This window comes from Pimephales promelas, chromosome 15 (genome assembly GCF_988280905.1).
Source record: "Pimephales promelas chromosome 15, fPimPro1.hap1.1, whole genome shotgun sequence".
Lineage (NCBI taxonomy): Eukaryota > Metazoa > Chordata > Actinopteri > Cypriniformes > Leuciscidae > Pimephales > Pimephales promelas.
This window is the reverse complement of record NC_142783.1, coordinates 31,066,690-31,086,646: the sequence shown is the minus strand read 5'-3', so window position 1 is coordinate 31,086,646 and position 19,957 is coordinate 31,066,690. Positions and strand designations below refer to the sequence as shown.

Here is a 19,957-nt window from a genome sequence, read left to right as displayed (position 1 = left end):
CCTAAATGCTCTCATCCTTGTGATATTGTGTTCATATGGACAGTAAATAAGGAATGGAAATATCTCTGATCTCCACTGCTCCTAGTAATAGCACCATGTTACGAGCCATAGCTCCTCCTACAGGTGAGAGTCTGGCCATCAACAAAATAACAACACCTTCTTGCACTCCGTACGCATATGATCAAAGAAAACATTTAAGGAGATCTGATATGAATATGAGTGAAAGAAGATAAAGATTCAAAGTTCTTTGTTTTCCAATAGTCTAACTGTAAAGCATCAAATAAATATTCCCCTTGGCTTGCATAAGGTGGTATTCTTGCAAACAATTTGTTAAATTAACTGCATCACAGCATTCTTAGTGCTTAGAGATGCACCGATACTAAATTTCTCAGAGTGATATCTGCCAATACCGAGAAAAAATTCTCCCAAATGATCCTGCAAACCATACAGGGAACCCTCTCGTTTGGTACATTACTAAAATATTAGAGGTTAAAATTAACAATAGAGTGATTAATATATTCAACTGCTATTTATTATCAGATATAATAATTACACTCAAATAAAAACTGAAATGTCTGTATGCAATTTAGTTGCATATAAGGTAGTTATCTTTCAACATACCTTCTGATGTTCATGCATGCTTTTTTTCTCGTGCTTGTATTAAACACTTTTATAACACTTTCATTTATAATGTTTCGCGCTGCCGCTTGAACAGACGCTACAGCAATCTGTCAAATCACATTTAAGCGCATCAAAAAAGCCATTTCACGAGTTCACACTTACATAATTAAGTTATGTATGGTAAAAAGAGGTAAGTCTGCTGTATATATGCCGTAAAGCATGCCGTGATTCTCGCAAGATTTTTCGGGGGCGCTCCTCTCAAACTTGCATTGGTTTTTCAAGCGGCGTCCTCCCAAGCTTTACTACTATGGATGATTCACCCTACTATGAGTTTGTTTACCACTGAAATGACTTTGAAGCGGTTATATTAAGGTACAATTCTTCCATAGTGTGCCTTTAAGTGAATGCGCTCCTCTTGTGTTAATCAGGTTAATTATCTGAACGTGCTCCTCCCGAACTTTGCCAATAAAACATCATTGCTTAGTTTTTATTGGCCTATATAGATTATTGGTCAATACGTCGGTGCATCTCTACTTAAAAGCATCTCTTCTTTACTGAAATACTTTACTGAAATACTTTACTGAAATACTTTACTTCTTTACGAAAATCTTTATCTCTTCTTTACGAAAAACATGAAAAAGTTCTTTAGAAAAAAAAATGTATGCGCTTCTGAACCCAAACCATCTGAAGAATCTGTAAATGCATCTCTCTCTAATACATATATATATATAATATAATAACATCATTAATTTTTCCCCGTAGAGCCTATACTTTGAAAAAAATGTCTGTCTTTGATGAACATTCACTACCGTTCAAAAGTTTAAGGACAGTAAGCTTTAATTTTTTTTAAGAAATGAATACTTATTCAGCAGGGATACATTAATCAAATGCTACAAAAAAATCTATGATGTTCTTTTAAAATTTCTGTTTTAGCTTTTTGTTTCTATCTTTTCTATTCTCTAAAAGGAATGTTTCTTGAGCATTAAATCAGCATATCAGATTGATTTCTGATGGATCACTGAAGACTGGAGTAATGATGCTGAAAATTCAGCTTTGCATCACAGTAATGAAGTACATTTTAAAATCTATTCAAATATAATAAAATTATTTTAAAATATGCAGACTTGCTGAGCATAAGAGACTTGCAAAAACATTTATTTTCTACTTGATCACATGTAGAAGGTAAACAAATGTGTTATTCAGGGATTTCCTAAATAATTTGCACATTATGTCCCACTTGATTCAGAGCTATATCTAACATGTTGTCAATGTAAGGGACATTCAGTTGTGACAGTGAGACCCAAAGCACAGGAGAGAGCACAGTTGCCATGGTGACCTCGCAGGAGCACTTGAACTTTCAGTTAGCTGTCACTCAAACGCAGCGTTCTGTCCTCTGAAACTGACACATCAGTCAAGTCATTTTGGGTGTGTGCATGAAACATAGATAGACACTGAGTTTGTTAACTTTATTAAATCTAGCTACAAATTTAACAGAAATCTCCACTGACACATGACAAAACTAAATGAATTTCTCAGAATGGTATCCTTATTTGCATCATTTTCAGAATGTGAGGTTGGAGCTGCCAGGGCAGTTTTTTGTCAAATTTATAAACCCAATCTACTGGTTGTGTCTCAGTCAAGCCGACTGTCTCCTTCCTTTCAACATTATTTTGAACCTGTTGCACATACATGAAGTGCAACCTGGAAATGAGTTTGCATTTATTGTTGTTGTTGTTTTAAATGCTTAAGTTAAAATTGTAAAATTGCATAAATTTGAATATCAAAAAATTTGAAAATCATATAAAACATGCAAATAAATCACCGTTTCCATCCCATGTTGGTGGAAGGGAACAAGGCTAGTGTCACACCGACACCAACTCAGGGCTAAAAGGAAATCTAGTTTATCACTTGTACAACTTTGTGGTGCTGTTTTGGTAACTTTAACAAATCTTGACCCCCTGACATTCCCATTACCAGTGAAGTACATACTTCTATGCATACTCTAAGCCCTATACTGTACCTCATTTAACCAAGACAAAACAAAAAAGTATTTCCAAAACAAAGTTAATGGGTCTCATTAGGTGAAACTGGGAGGCCATTTTTAAAAGTGAAGGTCGTTCATTTGCCTCAGACCAGTAATTATTTAGATTTCAGCCCTATGAGCTCAAGGATTTTTTCTGTTATCACTCATTCAATCATAAAATAAACAACTTTATTCTGAAATTGACAGGGCTGACTATAATTTTATCTCCAAAAGCCGGCTAGTAATTTCATCTAAAGATTATCATGTTAAAGCAAAAGCAGAAATTATGCCTTGAAATCTTTAAAATAAGCAAAAACTTCCCATTCCAAACACAAACACAACAAATCCAACTAGGACTGAAGAAAATGTCCCTAAGAAGGGCAGTTGGAATAAAGAAACTCTTTTTTCCAATAGCGGATAAATACACAGGACTGTTTACTCAACCAGTGCCGACTCTCTTAAAATAGTCTGACTTCAGGAATGAGAATTTCAGATGGGCCTTCTGCTAAATAAGAGTTGTCATAGAATGTTATTTATTCAAATGGAGTTTCATGAATAAAGCTATCCTCTGTGACAGTTATAGTTTATAATTATAGCAGATGTTCAAAGCCACATTTGACAGACTCTAGGTGGAAGACGTGTTTGTGCTGAGACACGGATTCCCCAATTTACCGTTTGCAAACCTTGAAGGAGCCCAACACCAGACCCAAGAGCTGTTTCTGTGGTTCATAAGATGATTTAATGTGCAGCAAGTAGAACTAAGGCAAATATACTGCTTTTAATATGGTTGTCAATGGTTTTTGGGGGTTATTTCTTTCTTTGTTGGGTCCGTAGCCACCTAACATACATAGGATCATAAAATTAAACTTGCTTTTGATTTCTGTTTTATTAAAAATGTTATGACGCCCATATGGAATTTCTTGAATATTCATAATTCCCTCTCTATTGTAAATACATTAAAATTAAGACGCACACGGCTTCATTAGTACAATATCTACAATCAAGTTTAAACAAATACATACACAACATAATATTTCCAAACTGAAATGATCAACCAGTGTTTTATTTTTATCTGACCACAGTCTCCCCATGCACATATGGATTATTGGTCTATTGGTCAAACACGTCTTCTGTCAGCACAACTCTTCCTCTTTGGTCTGCACATTCTCTTCATTTTCCTCCTCATTTGTGATACTGTCTTCCCCACTTCCTGCACTGTAAATAAAAACGATAGTAGAACCACATGACCGCTACATCATAATATTTGCATTACTTTTTCACTATGCCAGTGACAATAATGGATAAAAAGAAAGATCTTTGAAAAATAGATATTCCCATTTGTCAAAACCACATCTATTGTGTTTCCATTGAGCAAGTTGATTTTATTTTAAATGGGTCACAAGAGAGGAAGTAATGTCAAACCTTTCATCAAATCTATAAACGCTTTAACACACTGTTAAATCTTTGCACTGGTCGGATTAGTTCTGCTTTGTGATAATCATAATACATATTCCCACTTAATTGAAACCCCCACCATTCATGTGTCTCCATACCTCATCTGGCTTTGGCTTTCAGTGCTGTTATGATCCTCATCCACAGACTCATTGCCCACATGGTTGGTCTTACTTGTTTCTCCCTTTGATCTCACGAAATTTTCATCCAAACCCGCTTGTTCCAAAGTGTTCCTGTATCTGCGTTCAACATTATTCTTGGCATTTTGCTGAAAGCATTAGATATATGCATATGGTACAATTTAAATATGTTGAATTATGTTGAAAAGAGTAGATTTTGAATTTCAGTTAGTGTACCTGCGACACCTGCTCAAAGAGGAATGGGCGAGCTGTCACTCGTGATTGGATTTCCTTCAGCTCTTTTTGATAATCTTTCATTCTCTCCAGGTCAGCTTGCCTACATTCACAAGGACCCATAATTATTACATTCCTGATGGCTTGTTCATTCATCACATTCAAAGTGCTCACCGATGCAGTTTGAGTTTGTCCTGGTAGACCTCTTTAAGACTCTTATGTGGGTCCATTGCTTTGGCTCTCATTGCCACTGCCCTGCTCATGGCTTGAGATTTGATTCTGTGCTGCTTCATCCACTCTGCGTTCTCCTGCTCCTTGAGGTCCTTCAGCTCCAGAGATCTCCTGTATGACAGGCAGATATAAAAAAGCACATTTTATTAAAGTGCCCCTATTATGCTATTTTAAAGGTTACTGGTTTTGTTTTGGAGGTCTCCTACAGGAGAGTTTACATGCATCCAACGTCAAAAAACACTTTAATTTCCTCATAATATACACTGCAGTATTACACTGTGTATGAAATGGTTCAATCAAGATTTCAGGGTAACACTTTACTTGAAGGGGTGTGCATAAGACTGGCATGACACTTTCATAACCATGATGGGTTTATGACAACTGTCATTAAGTGTCTTTCGCTCAATAATGACATTTTGAATGCAAATATGACATTGTTTAAGATGTCTTTGGCATGACAACTTGACATAAAATGAAGTTAAACTGCCATGTGGTTGGCTTTGACATTGGCTGTCATGTGGCCATTATAACTGTCATGAATATTTTTTGTGACCTCAACTGGTACTAATTGAATTTGTCATTAAAAAGTTATAATGGCTTCATGACAGCCAATGTCAAAACCAACCACTGACAGTTTAATGTAATGTTAACCAATAAAGCTAGGTGGTTTCTTAAGTTTGATAATGAATCTGCTGTCATGTTTATGATATGCTGAAATATAGTCTTAGTAATGTCAAGTTGTCATGACAAAGACGTTATGGTTTATATTATACAGGAAAACAGTATTTAAGGTCAGATTTTATTGGAAATTAGTCATTCATAAAATTGTGTAATCAGCAACAGGCTCACCTTACAGCCATGGATCTTTTCCGGGCAGCATCTGTTATGTAAGTAGGAAGAGTATCCATAGACAGTGATGTCAGGCCACCTAATGAACTGCTTCTCTTTAGACTCGTTTTGTCTGTGGATTTCTAGTTTTGGAAAAGTTACAAAAAAATGATGTTAAAGGAATCTTCAAAAGTTCATCAAGCCACTAAAATCAATGCATGAAAGTGGCGACCTGTGTGTTTTCTGGACTCCTGTGGCGAGGCTGTAAGGTAGATGTGCGCAGCCGGAAGGGTTTACACTGAGTCACGTCTCTCCTCTCTGCTGTCTCCTTTGCCTTCTGTTGAAAGGCCTGGTAGAGCTTGTCAAAGTCAGGCACGGCGGCGTTAGTTTTAGGCCTGAAGGACAGCTTCTGGTCCAAGTAACCCAGCTTCTTGCTTTTGCTCTTCTGAGCACTGCGGGTCTGGCTATCTGCACTGGCTTCATTCCTTTGAATGGGTGCTGAGGAAGCTTTCAGAGTCTCCTGGGCTCTCAGATGAATGCGAATCTTCCTTTGCTGCTCCTGTTCTGAGCCACAGTTTCAGAGTAAAATGAGGGTGAGTGCATTATGGTTTATTTTAATTCAATTGAAAATAAATGTACATTCTTCAAATTAAACTTGAATTTTGTTTATTATATTTATATTTTCCGTTAAATATGTTTAATTATCAATTAAATATGCTACATATGGTGTTTCGTACATTTGCATATATTAGGGATGTGACGAAATGAAAATCATGGCCGATACGATAACCGTTAATTCTTTATATTTGAAAACCGATAACCGATATATTGTCCAATAAATCTAAATCCAAGTTTTTAGATAATTTTTGGGAGCTTGATTACAAAAACAAAAGTCTCACCGTTAAAATTCATGTCCCTAGCTTTAAAATATCGTCAAATATTTTTTTATTTTTTTTTACCGATAACGATAACATTAAAATGAACATATACTGAAATGGTGGCTGATATACTGTGTATCCCTAATACTGGTTATAAGTTTGGAATAATTAAGATGTTTTAATGCTTTGAAAGAAGTTTCTCATGCTCACCAAGGCTGCATTTATTTGGTTAAACATTAAGTAAAAATACTTATATATGTAAAAAAAACTGAATATACTTTATTTTTTGAATATATTTTCAAATTACTTTTCAGCATCATTACTCCAGTCTTCAGTGTCACATGATCCTTTAGTAATCATTCTAATATGCTTTTGACCCATAGTGCAAGTATATAGTATAAAAAACTATATTCTACATTATTATGATTAAATGTTCATATAAATGGCACCTTTTAACTGTTCAGGAAATCTGGGGTCTGCTTTGGGTATAGGTTTCCTCACACAAACTGGTTGTGTTTTTTCACTTTTATTGACCGAATCAATCTCCTTCTTCTTCTCCTCCCTCTTGTGGAACCTGAAGGGCTTCTGCATGGTCAAGAGGAAATCTCTCCTCTGCTCACGACCTTCCTTCCTCAAGCGCTCTTGTTCGTGGATGAGGTTATCATAAAGAGGCTTAGAGATGTGCTCAGGGACAGGAGCAACGCAAAACTGTTTCTGACACTCAACCAGGTCCGCCTCCTCTTTGGCTTTTTGTGAATCTTGAGGGAGAGGCTTCCTCTGTCTCTCTGCCACCGTTCCCTGAGAAGTTATTATTGCCTTGATTCCACTTGGGGTAAAATTATGCAGAATCACCTTTGAGCTGAAAACAAGAGTGGAAGATGTATGTTTAAAGCCAAACATTGTTATCACATTTAAAGGATTAATTAACCCCCCAAAAATCTCCATTGACAGCTACGCAACTACCACTTTGATGCTTCAAAAAGTTAATCAAGAGATCGTAAAACAAATCCATATGAATAGAGCGTTTTAGTCCAAATATTCTGAAGATACTTGATTGCTTTATATGATGAACATATTCACATATAAACATTCATCAACTCAAATATTAGTTATGTTCGCTGATCAATGTTTTGTGAATAAAAGCATAAATTCAATCTGTTCATCATATCTCACATCAAATCAAATCTCTTAACCTCTTAACTGTCACCCCCCCCCCCCCCTTTTTTTGAATAGACATGAAAATGCACATTTCGAACTTAAATGGTTGTAATTCAAGAATGCTTTGGAATATAGACATATTTGGTCTTGTTTTAAAGAAGACATTTGGCAGATTTTTGTAGAAGTGAAATAAATTAAGAAAGTGATACAGAAAAAAGTTATAGAAGTTTGAGTTTATGGAAATGTACAATGTAAAAATATTAATTATTCATATTTTACATAAAATATATATTTCAAAACCTGGGCTACTCTAAAACGGCAAAAAGATCAAAGCCAAAAATCTGAACAAGTTGTGTTTCAAATTTTAGGTTGATATCTCAAAAAATGAGTTTTCAGTAAGATTTTGTTTGAGCGCAGTACCAAACTTTTTCACTAGGGCACAATCAGACTCCATTACTGCCCATTAGGGGTGGCACGGTACATGAAAAAACACCCGAACCGTTCGGTTCGCTTGTCTCGGTTCGGAGCGCGTGTGCGTCTCACGGTTCGACGCATGCGCAATGTAACCTCGTGCCCGTATGTGACGTGTGTTTTCTTTTCGCGCGACATAAACTTGTTCGACTTGGACCGGCGCTGCACAGAGCGATCGGTGAATAACATCAATCTAGCGTGAGTCGGCTCCGTATGTGTAGTCATATAGATTAAAATACTCTTATGTATTTTAACTTATGTGTGTTATTGTTATTATGTATGTCTGGTTAAAATTTATTAAGTTTAGATGTCTGTTAGCATCACTTAAACCTGTGTATACTGGCGGGTGACACTAGGGGACAGTGGGGAGCCGCGGGGTTGTTTCACTTGTTTACATGAAGAAGTCACACTGCCAAAGTATTCAACATTGTGATACAGAAACTAATGATACTGTTGTATTTGTTGAATTTGCAGGTAAGAAAAGTGATGTGACAACATAACTGTTATATGAGTACGTTAAATGTTTTAGTTTGCACTTGTTTAATGGAATTGATGAGAACCGCATCGACGCTCCCGCGGCTGGTGAGCGGCCGACTCGACCGCGTTGGCGGATGTGTTTGCCCGCGCTGCGTGGGCGGATGTCCGCGGCCGCGGTGTCGGATGTCGGGCGGGAGATCGCGGCGTTACAGTGTTAAATGTTATAGTAGAGAGTTTACAGCTATATTAAATCGCTACTTAAAGTGCTTGAATGTGTATTGAGCTTTATAAGCTGAAATGTTGTTGTCAGTAGCTATTTTATTTGGTGGAATACACAGTTTAATTTCGGTTTTAATTTGCTGTCAGTGACCATACTGTAAAACAGATAGATTTGTAATGAGTTTATTGGAAAGAGAGTGTTGTTTCACTTGTTTACATGAAGAAGTCACACTGCCAAAGTATTCAACATTGTGATACAGAAACTAATGATACTGTTGTATTTGTTGAATTTGCAGATTTGCTGAACGTGTGTGACAGCAATAAAAACTAAATGTGCCACCAGAAAACAGTCTCTTCTGTGTGTGCAACATAATCATGGCGAGCCAAGCCAGGAGGACTGCTGACTGGATGTGATGATTGGATGTGAGAGAGACAGCTCCTCCTTGAGACGAACCTAGAATTAACAGAAATTCATCAATACAGAGAATAAGGTACATCATAGAGAAAAAAATGGAACAACTTCAAGACTGTGTTAGCTCCAAGTTTCTGACACTAGAGAAGCCTGAACTGATAAAAGTCTGCCTACGTCTAAAGTGTAGCGAACCAGCAGGTGAAGGTTTCCGAGGTCAAACAAGGCGAGCACTAATAAGATTGGCTGAGAAGACGTTGGATGAAATTGAGGAAAGTTTAGAACAGGAAGAGTATGCAGAGATCCTTAATGAACTTCTGTGTTTCATCGAGTCCTTTCAGACACCAGCCGAGCTCGAACCGCCACCAGTAAATCTGGCTGAGATAGAGAAGCTAAGAAAAGAGTATGCAGAACTACAACAGACACATGCAAATGCTAGTCGCGCATTAGAGGAACAGATCGAGCAACTTGAAGAAAAACGCCAGGGAGGAAAAGTTGAAATAAATGTGAAAGAGAAAACCACAAGACACGATTCAATTCCTGAAGTCACTATGAGGAGGGAATTCCGTGTTTTCGGACAAATTGGTGAGGCGGGCCAAAAGGAAAAATTGTCCTACACTAGCCTGAACAACCAGATCGAATCAGGAGTGAGAAAGGGGTATGCAGAGGCAGAAATAATTGAAGCAGTTATCAGAGCAGTGAGTCCAGGCCTTCCCCTCAGGGAACTCCTTGAAATAAAGCGAGACCTCACACTTTCCACATTGAAGATCATCCTCAGAGGACATTATAAAATAGATTCTTCCTCAGATCTGCTGCACAGGCTCATGAACATCTCACAGGAACCCAAGGAGTCGGCCCAAAGTTTTCTCTTCCGAGCCATTGAACTGAGGGAGAAACTACTGTGGACATCTGGAGAGGAGCAGGATGGAGAGCAGTTTAGTCCTGAGCTTATCCAACGGAAGTTTCTTCGCTCTGTGGAGACAGGCCTTCTGAATGATGCAGTTAAGTTTCAAGTCAAACCATACCTCAGTGATTATAAAGTGGCAGATGAAGTACTGATTGAGAAAATTGGTGAAGCCGCTAATCTGGAATGGGAGAGACAAACAAAGTTAAAGAAAGCAGCGACTCCAAAACCCCTCAGACTAAGTGAAGTTCAAGCAGTAGAACATGCCTGTGACAATGAGCGACATATGAGCAGCCAGATTGAGACTCAAGGCCAGAAAAAAGAGTCATTGATGAAAGACATTCTCACTGGAAAAGACAAGAAGAAACAGGCACAAAGCAAAGAGAATGACAACAACACTACTAAAGCGATTGAAGACCTAAGAGCAAACGTCATGGAAATGACAAAAGTCTTCAGAGAGACAATGGAAGCAACCAGGTCACCGTTTCACCCACCCGCTACTCCACTACGGACTGGAAGGGGGGGCAAAGGCTGCCGTTCATGTCAGGAGGCCCAAAAGGGTGAAGAATGCAGGCACTGTTATCGCTGTGGACAAGATGGACATCTATCACGGGGCTGTCGACAACGGAGGCCAGCATCGGGAAACGGGAGGGGACTGCTGAACTGGACCCCCCAGTAGTCCATTCTGTCTTTGGGTCCCAATCAAGCTCAGAAGTGCTACAGGCATCCAGGTCTGTACGTAGCAAGCAAGACAATAAAGAAAATAACCCCCAGCCTACTATCCACACAGATGAAATCGCTCCTGTTGACGAGTCACTATCACCTACCACGCCGGGACTTTTGAACATTGTTGGAAAAAGGTGCCTGATCCACTGTTTGCTCAATGATGTCCCAGTTGAAGCCTTATGGGACACAGGAGCCCAAGCCAGCATTATCAACGCGGACTGGAGAAAACGACACTTACCACATACCACCGTCAGACCGATTGAGGAGCTCCTAGGTCCAGGAACACTGACTGGATTGGCTGCCAATCACACAGAGATCCCGTTTGATGGCTGGGCGGAAGTGAGTTTTCGATTGAATGATGATGAAGGCTCAGAAGGGACCCTGCAGGTGCCCATGCTCGTGGCAACTGATTCTAGCGTGGCAGAAAACCCTATCATCGGTTACAACATCATTGAGGAAATAATTGGCAGGTGGGAGAAAGGAGGACCACGATCCAGCACTGTCTGTAGGGTAAGCAAAGCTTTCTCAATATCAATAAATAAGGCAAGATCAATGCTAAGACTGCTGAAGAACGTGAATTCAAATGTGACTGTTGGAACAGTGCGAGTGGGTAGACAGAAGATCAAACTTAACGCAGGGGAAATAACTACTGTCTATGCGCAAGCAAACATTGGGAAGCAATTTCTAGAACAAAGCCTGTTATTTTCTCCAAGTGAACCATCACCACTACCTGAGGGTTTGTTAATGCAAGAAGGAGTAGTCAAAGTCGGTACAGAAAAGACAGTGAAAGTGCCAATTGCCATCGCTAATACAGCAAAACACCCAGTCATACTTGAGCCACGACTCATACTAGGCCATCTGGAAGTGATAAAGACAACTTACCCAGCAACAATAGACTCCTTAATAAATCAGCCAACATCCACGGTACAGACATGTGGGGTGAGTGTTGCACCGCATCAATCAAAGAAACCAAGTCATTGGGATCCCCCAATAAAACTTGATCACCTAACAGAGCCACAGCAACAGATTGCACGACAACTGTTAAAGGAAGAATGCAATGCTTTTGCTTTTGATGATAATGATGTTGGTTACATCCCCTCACTAAACATGCATATCACACTCCATGACAAAACACCTGTGCAAAAGACTTATATCTCTGTTCCCAAGCCACTTCTACAGGAGGTGAAGGAATACCTTCAAGATCTGCTGAATCGAGGGTGGATAAGCAAGTCAAGATCCCCTTACTCTTCCCCCATGGTATGTGTAAGAAAAAAAGATGGAAGTTTGAGACTCTGCTGCGATTATCGCGAGTTAAATCGCAAGTCTATACCAGACAGGCATCCCATTCCCAGGATCCAGGATATGTTAGACTCCCTGAGTGGCAGTTCTTGGTTTTCAGTTTTGGACCAAGGGAAGGCCTATCACCAAGGATTCCTTGATTCTGAGAGCCGACCTTTAACAGCCTTTATAACACCCTGGGGACTATTTCAGTGGAACAGGATTCCATTTGGCCTTAGCTCAGCTCCAGCCGAGTTCCAGAGGAACATGGAAGCTTGTCTGGAGGATCTACGAGATGTTATCTGTCAGCCTTACCTGGATGATAACCTTGTCCATAGTACCTCTTTCGATGACCATGTGACCCATGTTCGCACAGTTCTCCAGAGATACCAGAAACATGGAGTGAAACTCAGCCCACACAAGTGTGAGATGTTTCAACGGAAAGTGCGTTTCTTGGGCCGCATTGTGTCTGAGGATGGATATTCCATGGATCCAGCCGAAATAGCCCCGGTACAGGCCCTGAAGCTCCGAACACCAGCTACAGTAGGAGATCTGAGGAAAATGATGGGATTCCTCTCCTATTATAGAACATACATACCCAATTTCTCTCGCCTGGCAAGACCTCTCTACCAGCTGATCGCCGCACCACCACAAGGCACATTATCTGCTGAGATGAGGGGACAGAAAAAAAGAGTCAGCACCAAGTCAAAAGGTCAGGCATCCCCTAACACACCCATCACTTGGACACAGACTCATCAAGATGCATTGAACACACTGATTGACCATTTAACAGAGCCACCAATTCTTGCTTATCCTGACCTGACTCTACCATTTGTCCTCCATTGTGATGCGTCACAGGACGGTCTGGGGGCAGTCCTTTATCAAAGACAAAAGGGAAAGATGTCAGTGATTGCATATGGATCCAGGGCACTAACACCACCTGAGAAAAACTATCACATGCATTCAGGAAAACTAGAATTCCTTGCTCTAAAGTGGGCTATTTGTGAGCGCTTTAGGGATTATTTGTTTCATGCTCCACATTTCGAAGTGTACACTGACAATAATCCCTTAACATACATTTTGACATCAGCCAAACTCAATGCAACAGGACACCGTTGGGTCGCGGAGCTGGCCGATTTTAATTTCACCATCAAATATCGGCCAGGGAGATGTAATGCAGATGCAGATGGCTTGTCAAGGATGCCACCAAACATTGACCAGTACATGAAAACGTGCACAGAGGAGATTAACCAAGACGTGATAAGTGCTACAGTACAGGGTGTGGTGTTACCTTTAAAGGATGCTCCTCTCTGGACAAGTGCAATAGACATACAAGCTGTACACCTGGTGGAAGATGGAATCTCACTACCCACTAATCTGTGTCTTTCGCAGGAGCAGATCAAGCAATCTCAACAGAGAGATACTGTTATCAGCCGTGTCTTGGAGTACAAAAAGAATAACAGTCGTCCATTCGGCCGTACCCTCAAAAAGGAATCGCCTGATGCCAGACTTCTGCTGAAGCAGTGGACACGATTGCACTTGGATGATGACGGAGTTCTGTACAGAAAAGCAGGGAAGAGAAACCAACTCATCCTACCAAAGGAACACCATCAAACGGTTTACAAGGAGTTGCATCAGGAGATGGGGCATCTTGGAACTGAGAGGACTCTAAGTTTGATACGTGAGAGATTCTATTGGCCCCATATGCAAAAAGAGACTGAGCACTTTGTGACACGTGTCTGTGAGTGTCTGAAAAGAAAAAAACCTCACAAGATTACTAAAGCTCCATTGATGACCATTCAGACTACATACCCTTTCCAGCTTGTATCCATTGATTTTCTTCACCTCGAGAAGTGCAAAAATGGGTACGAGTACATACTTGTAGTGATGGACCATTTCACACGTTTTGCGCAGGCTTACGCCACAAGAAATAAGTCTGCAAAAACTGTGGTACAGCACGTCTTCTGTGATTTTGCCCTCAAATTTGGCTTTCCTGAGAAAATCCATCACGACATGGGAAGGGAATTTGAGAATCATCTGATGGATCAGGTGCAGAAGGTTTGTGGTGTGCGGGGATCTCACACTACCCCATATCACCCAATGGGCAACGGGCAAGTTGAAAGGTTCAACAGGACGCTCTTGTCCATGCTCAGGACACTGAGTGATGACAAAAAGGTTGACTGGAAGAACTCGTTGTCCAAAGTGATCCATGCATACAACTGCACCCGCAGTGAAGCGACGGGGTTCTCTCCATATTACCTGCTATTCGGGCGTTCACCTCGGCTTCCCATCGATCTCATGTTCAACCTGCAGGCGAATGAAAAACAGCAGAGTTATACAGATTATGTGGCAAACTGGCAAACACGAATACAAGAAGCTTATCAAATTGCATCAAAGACTGCAAAGAAAGAGGCCTTGAGGGGAAAAAAATACTATGACAAGAAAGTCCATGGTGTTGAACTTTGCCCTGGCAACAGAGTCTTACTCAGGAACTTAAGTGAAAGAGGAGGCCCAGGTAAACTGCGCTCACACTGGGAAGATTGTGTGTATACAGTAGTAAGTAGGAAAAGCCCTGATGGTCCAGTGTACGAGATCAGACCAGAGAAAGGAGGACAGAGTCGGGTGGTGCACCGTAACCTCCTGCTGCCCTGTGACAGTTTACCCGTGGAAAAGCTGGACACCAGAGAATGTCAAACACAGAAAAGAAGGCACACAGCTAAGAGCAGAAAGGAGCCAGAACAACAATCCAACCCTGACTCGGACAGTGATGATGACGAAGGGTATAAACTGTACTGTAAATTTCCTCTCTGTTCTAAACCAAGTGGAAAGCCCATCATGCTGAATCCGGAGGCAGAACCATTCGAACCAGTAATACTGAATGAGGATGTACCCACCTACCTACTTGATTCTGAAGGGGAGAATGTTCCACAAGAAAACAGTGTTTCTGAGGAGGAGGATCGAGATTCTGTGAGTGAACCGGAGGTGCAACAACTATCAACTTACCCAAAAAGACAGAGACATCAGCCAAAGGTGTTGACTTATAATGAACTGGGAGAACCAACAGTGGAACGGAGAAATTTAGTCCTGAAGGAGATTGACTTCCAGACTGCCTGTGGTCAGAGCCTGTGGAGGCCATGGACTTTAACAAACAACATGGTAGTAAACTGAAGACAATTAACTATCACAGCAAGAAAAAGAAGGATAGAAGAAGAAAGTAGAAAAGGATTACATACCTGAGACGTGTGACCTAAGATCTGGGACCTGTAAAGTAAACAGAAAAAAGAGAGGTAACAAGACTAAGTGAATAAGTGGCCGGTAATTAGTCTGGTTACATGGTAAGATTCATCTAATTAAGATGCAACTGTTTACATTACTAACATTGCTGGTAGAAATAATCAGATTTATGGAAAAGTGCAATCGTTTTTTATCTCGAAACAAGCCATGGCAAGCAGGGGATTACTGATTTCATGCACAGAGTTAAAATAAACTGAAAACCTACCTTTTGTTTTGCAGCCAGTACGGGTCAGCCGGGAAATATTTTTCTGAAGTGGTGGTAAAATGTCAAGGAACATTTTTTTTTTTTAGTGGGGGAGGATGTAGTCATATAGATTAAAATACTCTTATGTATTTTAACTTATGTGTGTTATTGTTATTATGTATGTCTGGTTAAAATTTATTAAGTTTAGATGTCTGTTAGCATCACTTAAACCTGTGTATACTGGCGGGTGACACTAGGGGACAGTGGGGAGCCGCGGGGTTGTTTCACTTGTTTACATGAAGAAGTCACACTGCCAAAGTATTCAACATTGTGATACAGAAACTAATGATACTGTTGTATTTGTTGAATTTGCAGGTAAGAAAAGTGATGTGACAACATAACTGTTATATGAGTACGTTAAATGTTTTAGTTTGCACTTGTTTAATGGAATTGATGAGAACCGCATCGACGCTCCCGCGGCTGGTGAGCGGCCGACTCGACCGCGTTGGCGGATGTGTTTGCCCGCGCTGCGTGGGCGGATGTCCGCGGCCGCGGTGTCGGATGTCGGGCGGGAGATCGCGGCGTTACAGTGTTAAATGTTATAGTAGAGAGTTTACAGCTATATTAAATCGCTACTTAAAGTGCTTGAATGTGTATTGAGCTTTATAAGCTGAAATGTTGTTGTCAGTAGCTATTTTATTTGGTGGAATACACAGTTTAATTTCGGTTTTAATTTGCTGTCAGTGACCATACTGTAAAACAGATAGATTTGTAATGAGTTTATTGGAAAGAGAGTGTTGTTTCACTTGTTTACATGAAGAAGTCACACTGCCAAAGTATTCAACATTGTGATACAGAAACTAATGATACTGTTGTATTTGTTGAATTTGCAGATTTGCTGAACGTGTGTGACAGCAATAAAAACTAAATGTGCCACCAGAAAACAGTCTCTTCTGTGTGTGCAACATATGCATTCATCACTTTCGCTGTATTTGATGTCATTACCGATCGCTCTGTGCAGCGCCGGTTCAAGTTAATAAACAAGCCAGTAAAAGTGGAGTATGGAGCGCTGCAGGTCACGGCACGCAGAGAAATGGCAAGTGGGAGAGATGAGGGAGTTGGAGGATGCGCCAGCGTCGTATAAGTCTATGGTGTAAGTCCAGTGTGTGGGAACATTTTGGATTTCATGTTATGATATTTTAATATAACGCTACAGTGGCACTTTATGTATAGATAAGAGCTTCGGTCATACGTTTCCAAACCCTGCACTTTAATTTTAAGTGGAAAAAAGTACCCTCACATTTTGGGAATAGAAGCATTGTTGATACTGTTTTTGTGTTGAGGTTGAACTTCAATTTCACTTTATGTTTATGGCCTTTGCTATTGCTATAGCTTAATTATCTATAGGCAATGAGGTTTCATGTATATTGACATTTAAAAGACAGTGTTTTAAGAGTTCCTCTCTTTTTCTTTTAAAAGATAGAATTTTGGTAAGAGCTACAAAAGTTAGCAGTTGATACATGAAAGTTAATTTCTTTGTGTAAATAAGATTTATGTGATAAAAATGCACAAGTTCTTGTAGAGATAGTGATACACATTCTCCTTTTTTTTGCCAAATAAACAAAAAGCATGTCAGTTTCTTCTCTCTTGCTGTATCTAAATCTCACCTAGCTTTCCTCTGAGATAGTCCCAAAATGTGCTTAAAGTCAAAGAGTCAAATTCAGTTTGTGCATGATTGCATGAATATAATATATATATTTTTAATACTGTATCCTAAAGTGTGGATAATTAAGCTATATATCACATGCTGAAGTACATTTCTGGAGTGTTAAAGATTAAAAGAAAAAATAACAAGAACCGTACAGAACCGAAAACCGTGACCCTAAAACCGTGATACAAACCGAACCGTGGGTTTTGTGAACCGTGCCACCCCTACTGCCCATATAAGGGCGTCTGCATTTCCATTCATGTTTTGAGTGATATGAACCATTATTTTCACAATTTTCATACAATTTCTGAAGTAGAGATCCTATTCAGAAGTAATATGGGAAGTTTGGCAGATTTTGAAATGAATTGAACCTCTAAGACGTCACAAATGGTGAATTTATTATTTTTTTTCTTGATATTTCAAACTTTTCAGACCTTTTTTCCAAAATAATTGAATGGATTCTATCTTTTGAACTTTTGGCATGAAAACAAACTGAGGTTTCTACCATTTTTTCATGATTTTTCATGTTTACTGCTATTTTAAAATAAAGGTCTGAACACGCCTTATGAGTATGAAAATATTGTTGTTGCATGATATTGATAAATTATGGCTTCTCTGTAATATATTTTGAAAATCAAATATGGAAACTAGAGATTGTAAGCTTTCAAATGATATATAGTTTGTCAATATTATTTAAGGTATTTACTAAGATATTATTGTTTTAAAAATATAGTGGCAAACGTCCCACCTGTGGGACGGTGACAGTTAAAAATTTTGACTAAACCGCTCAATTCATATGGATTAGTTTTGCAATCTCTTTATGAACTTTTTGAAGTGTCAAAGTGGTAGTGGCGTAGAGTGTCAATGGCAGGACAGAAAGCTCTCAGATTTTATTAATTAAATGTATTAAATTAAAAATTTGTGTTCCAAAGATGAACAAAAGTTTTACAGGTTTGGAACAAAATAAGGTGAATTTTCATATTTGGGTGAACTAACCCTAAACTAATTCGAATTACCTGTGGTGTTTGCGTTTGTCAGAGTTTGGGCCATCATGATCGCTGATGCTCTGCTGCAGTATGTTGGTTTTAAGCATCCACTCAGTGCTGCTGGTGAGCAGGGAGTTCTGCAGGACCCGCTTCTCCAGCCCAGTCTGATGCTGAAGCACCAAATTCTCCAGCTGCTGCTTGCGTTTGGCCTTCAGAGCCTCCAAATGCTCCTCAAGAGATAGTTCAGACTTCTTCTGGTCCTCACTGAAGGGCAGCAGGCTTTTCGAAACGCGCACATCATCTCCCTCTTCAGATCTAGAGATAGCTAAAGTGGGAGAGATCTGAACAGACAATATGTTTTTAGTTTGTTTGTTGGATTGATTGATTAAATGATTAACTAAAAGAGATGAGAGCGCGATTTATGAAAATTTACATGACTAGCACTTATCATGTTTATTGCCTCTTTAAGATGAATCACTGCTGATTTGTTAGTTTGAATAAGTGTCTACTAAATGAGTAAATGTCAATAAAACAGTCAGTCATGAAGATATGTAATTTAGCATGCAAAAACACACCTAAATGTGCATTACAGCATGAAATATTACTAAAACTACTGTAAACTAATTTTGATAGTCTCTACACAGAATATTGCACTGCGTTGCATATTTTTAGGCCTATTGGATGAAGATAAACAAAAGTCTAACATGTTTTGAACGACATGAGGGTGAGTAAATGATGACAGAATTGTAATTTTGGGGGGTGAACTATCCCTTTAACTTAAAATCTCAGGGGTACTTCAAGTAAATATTTTGTTCAGCTGACAAAAAGGTTTGGCAATCCCTGCACCGTCTGCATGTGAAATGATGTAAATTTGTAAATTTTAACTGATTTAAAAGAGAAAAGCCTTCCAAAGACAGTAATACGTGGTTAAATGAGTGATAATTCAGATAATAATGAATGTGTTCGTCATGAGCTAATTTGATACATGTGATATTGCAATGTTGAGAAAACAGCACTTCTTAAAAGTGAAATGATTTCTGTGAAGGTTAGCCATAACCCTAATCAATAAGAAAGCCAGTCTGATTGATTAGCCTACAAAACTAGTTTAAAACGTACTACAATCTATTTTTTTTAATGTCATTAAAATATTGAGTGACATTGTTGTTGATTTTTAGGAGCCCTGTTGAATGTCAACAGCATGTTGTTTGTTACTATGGCAACCCCAAACGCGCATTACGCCGCGGTTAGAATCGATTCAAAATAACTTATAGGCTAAGTTACACAAAAATAAAACAAGCGGATTAATCACTGTTCAATCGATAAATGCACTGGAAATATTTCAGAAACGTGTTTCTTGTTTGAACAAACACTCTGGTATCCTCTCCCGAAATTATTGCTTTATTCTCACCATCGTCATCTGATCCATGGTGTAATCAGGCCCGCTATGAGGAAATCATTCAAACACTCATCCATTTACTGTAAAAGATCAAGACACACTCCATTTCCTCGGAATCGGCGAATAAATAGTAGGCTATCTCTGCACCGATGACAATCTCCACCCACCAGCGGCTGAACTCCCACACTAAATCCTAAACAGCACGTCCTGCATGAATGTTAAATACAAAATACCATGTGTTCACAGCAAATATTGTATGCAGCCACAAAACACGCGTATATGTTGTTGACTGATAGACTGTAGATTACTTAAATAAACCGAACGCACTTGTTTTTCCTCCACGACGGCAGATGGCGCTAAA

General features: G+C 39.4%; 1 protein-coding gene across 1 annotated transcript; it reads right to left on the bottom strand.

Moving 5' to 3' along the window:
• Positions 1–3,686: 3,686 nt before the first annotated feature.
• fam161b (FAM161 centrosomal protein B) lies at positions 3,687–19,877 on the bottom strand. The gene is made up of 9 exons (XM_039666953.2): positions 19,609–19,877; positions 18,231–18,541; positions 6,836–7,245; positions 5,741–6,072; positions 5,530–5,651; positions 4,624–4,791; positions 4,453–4,552; positions 4,198–4,364; positions 3,687–3,859 (listed from the first exon to the last, which is right to left on the bottom strand). The coding sequence occupies exons 1-9, from the start codon at positions 19,624–19,626 to the stop codon at positions 3,778–3,780; spliced, it is 1,710 nt and encodes a 569-aa protein (XP_039522887.2). The 5' UTR covers positions 19,627–19,877; the 3' UTR covers positions 3,687–3,777.
• Positions 19,878–19,957: the final 80 nt, after the last annotated feature.

Bases quoted from the DNA above. Each gene is read 5' to 3' on its own strand.
- fam161b (XM_039666953.2), bottom strand. The intron at 5,652-5,740 runs GTCGCCACTTTC...TTCCAAAACTAG, and splicing joins GGAGTCCAGAAAACACACAG to AAATCCACAGACAAAACGAG. The intron at 4,365-4,452 runs GTACACTAACTG...TAATGCTTTCAG, and splicing joins TCTTTGAGCAGGTGTCGCAG to CAAAATGCCAAGAATAATGT.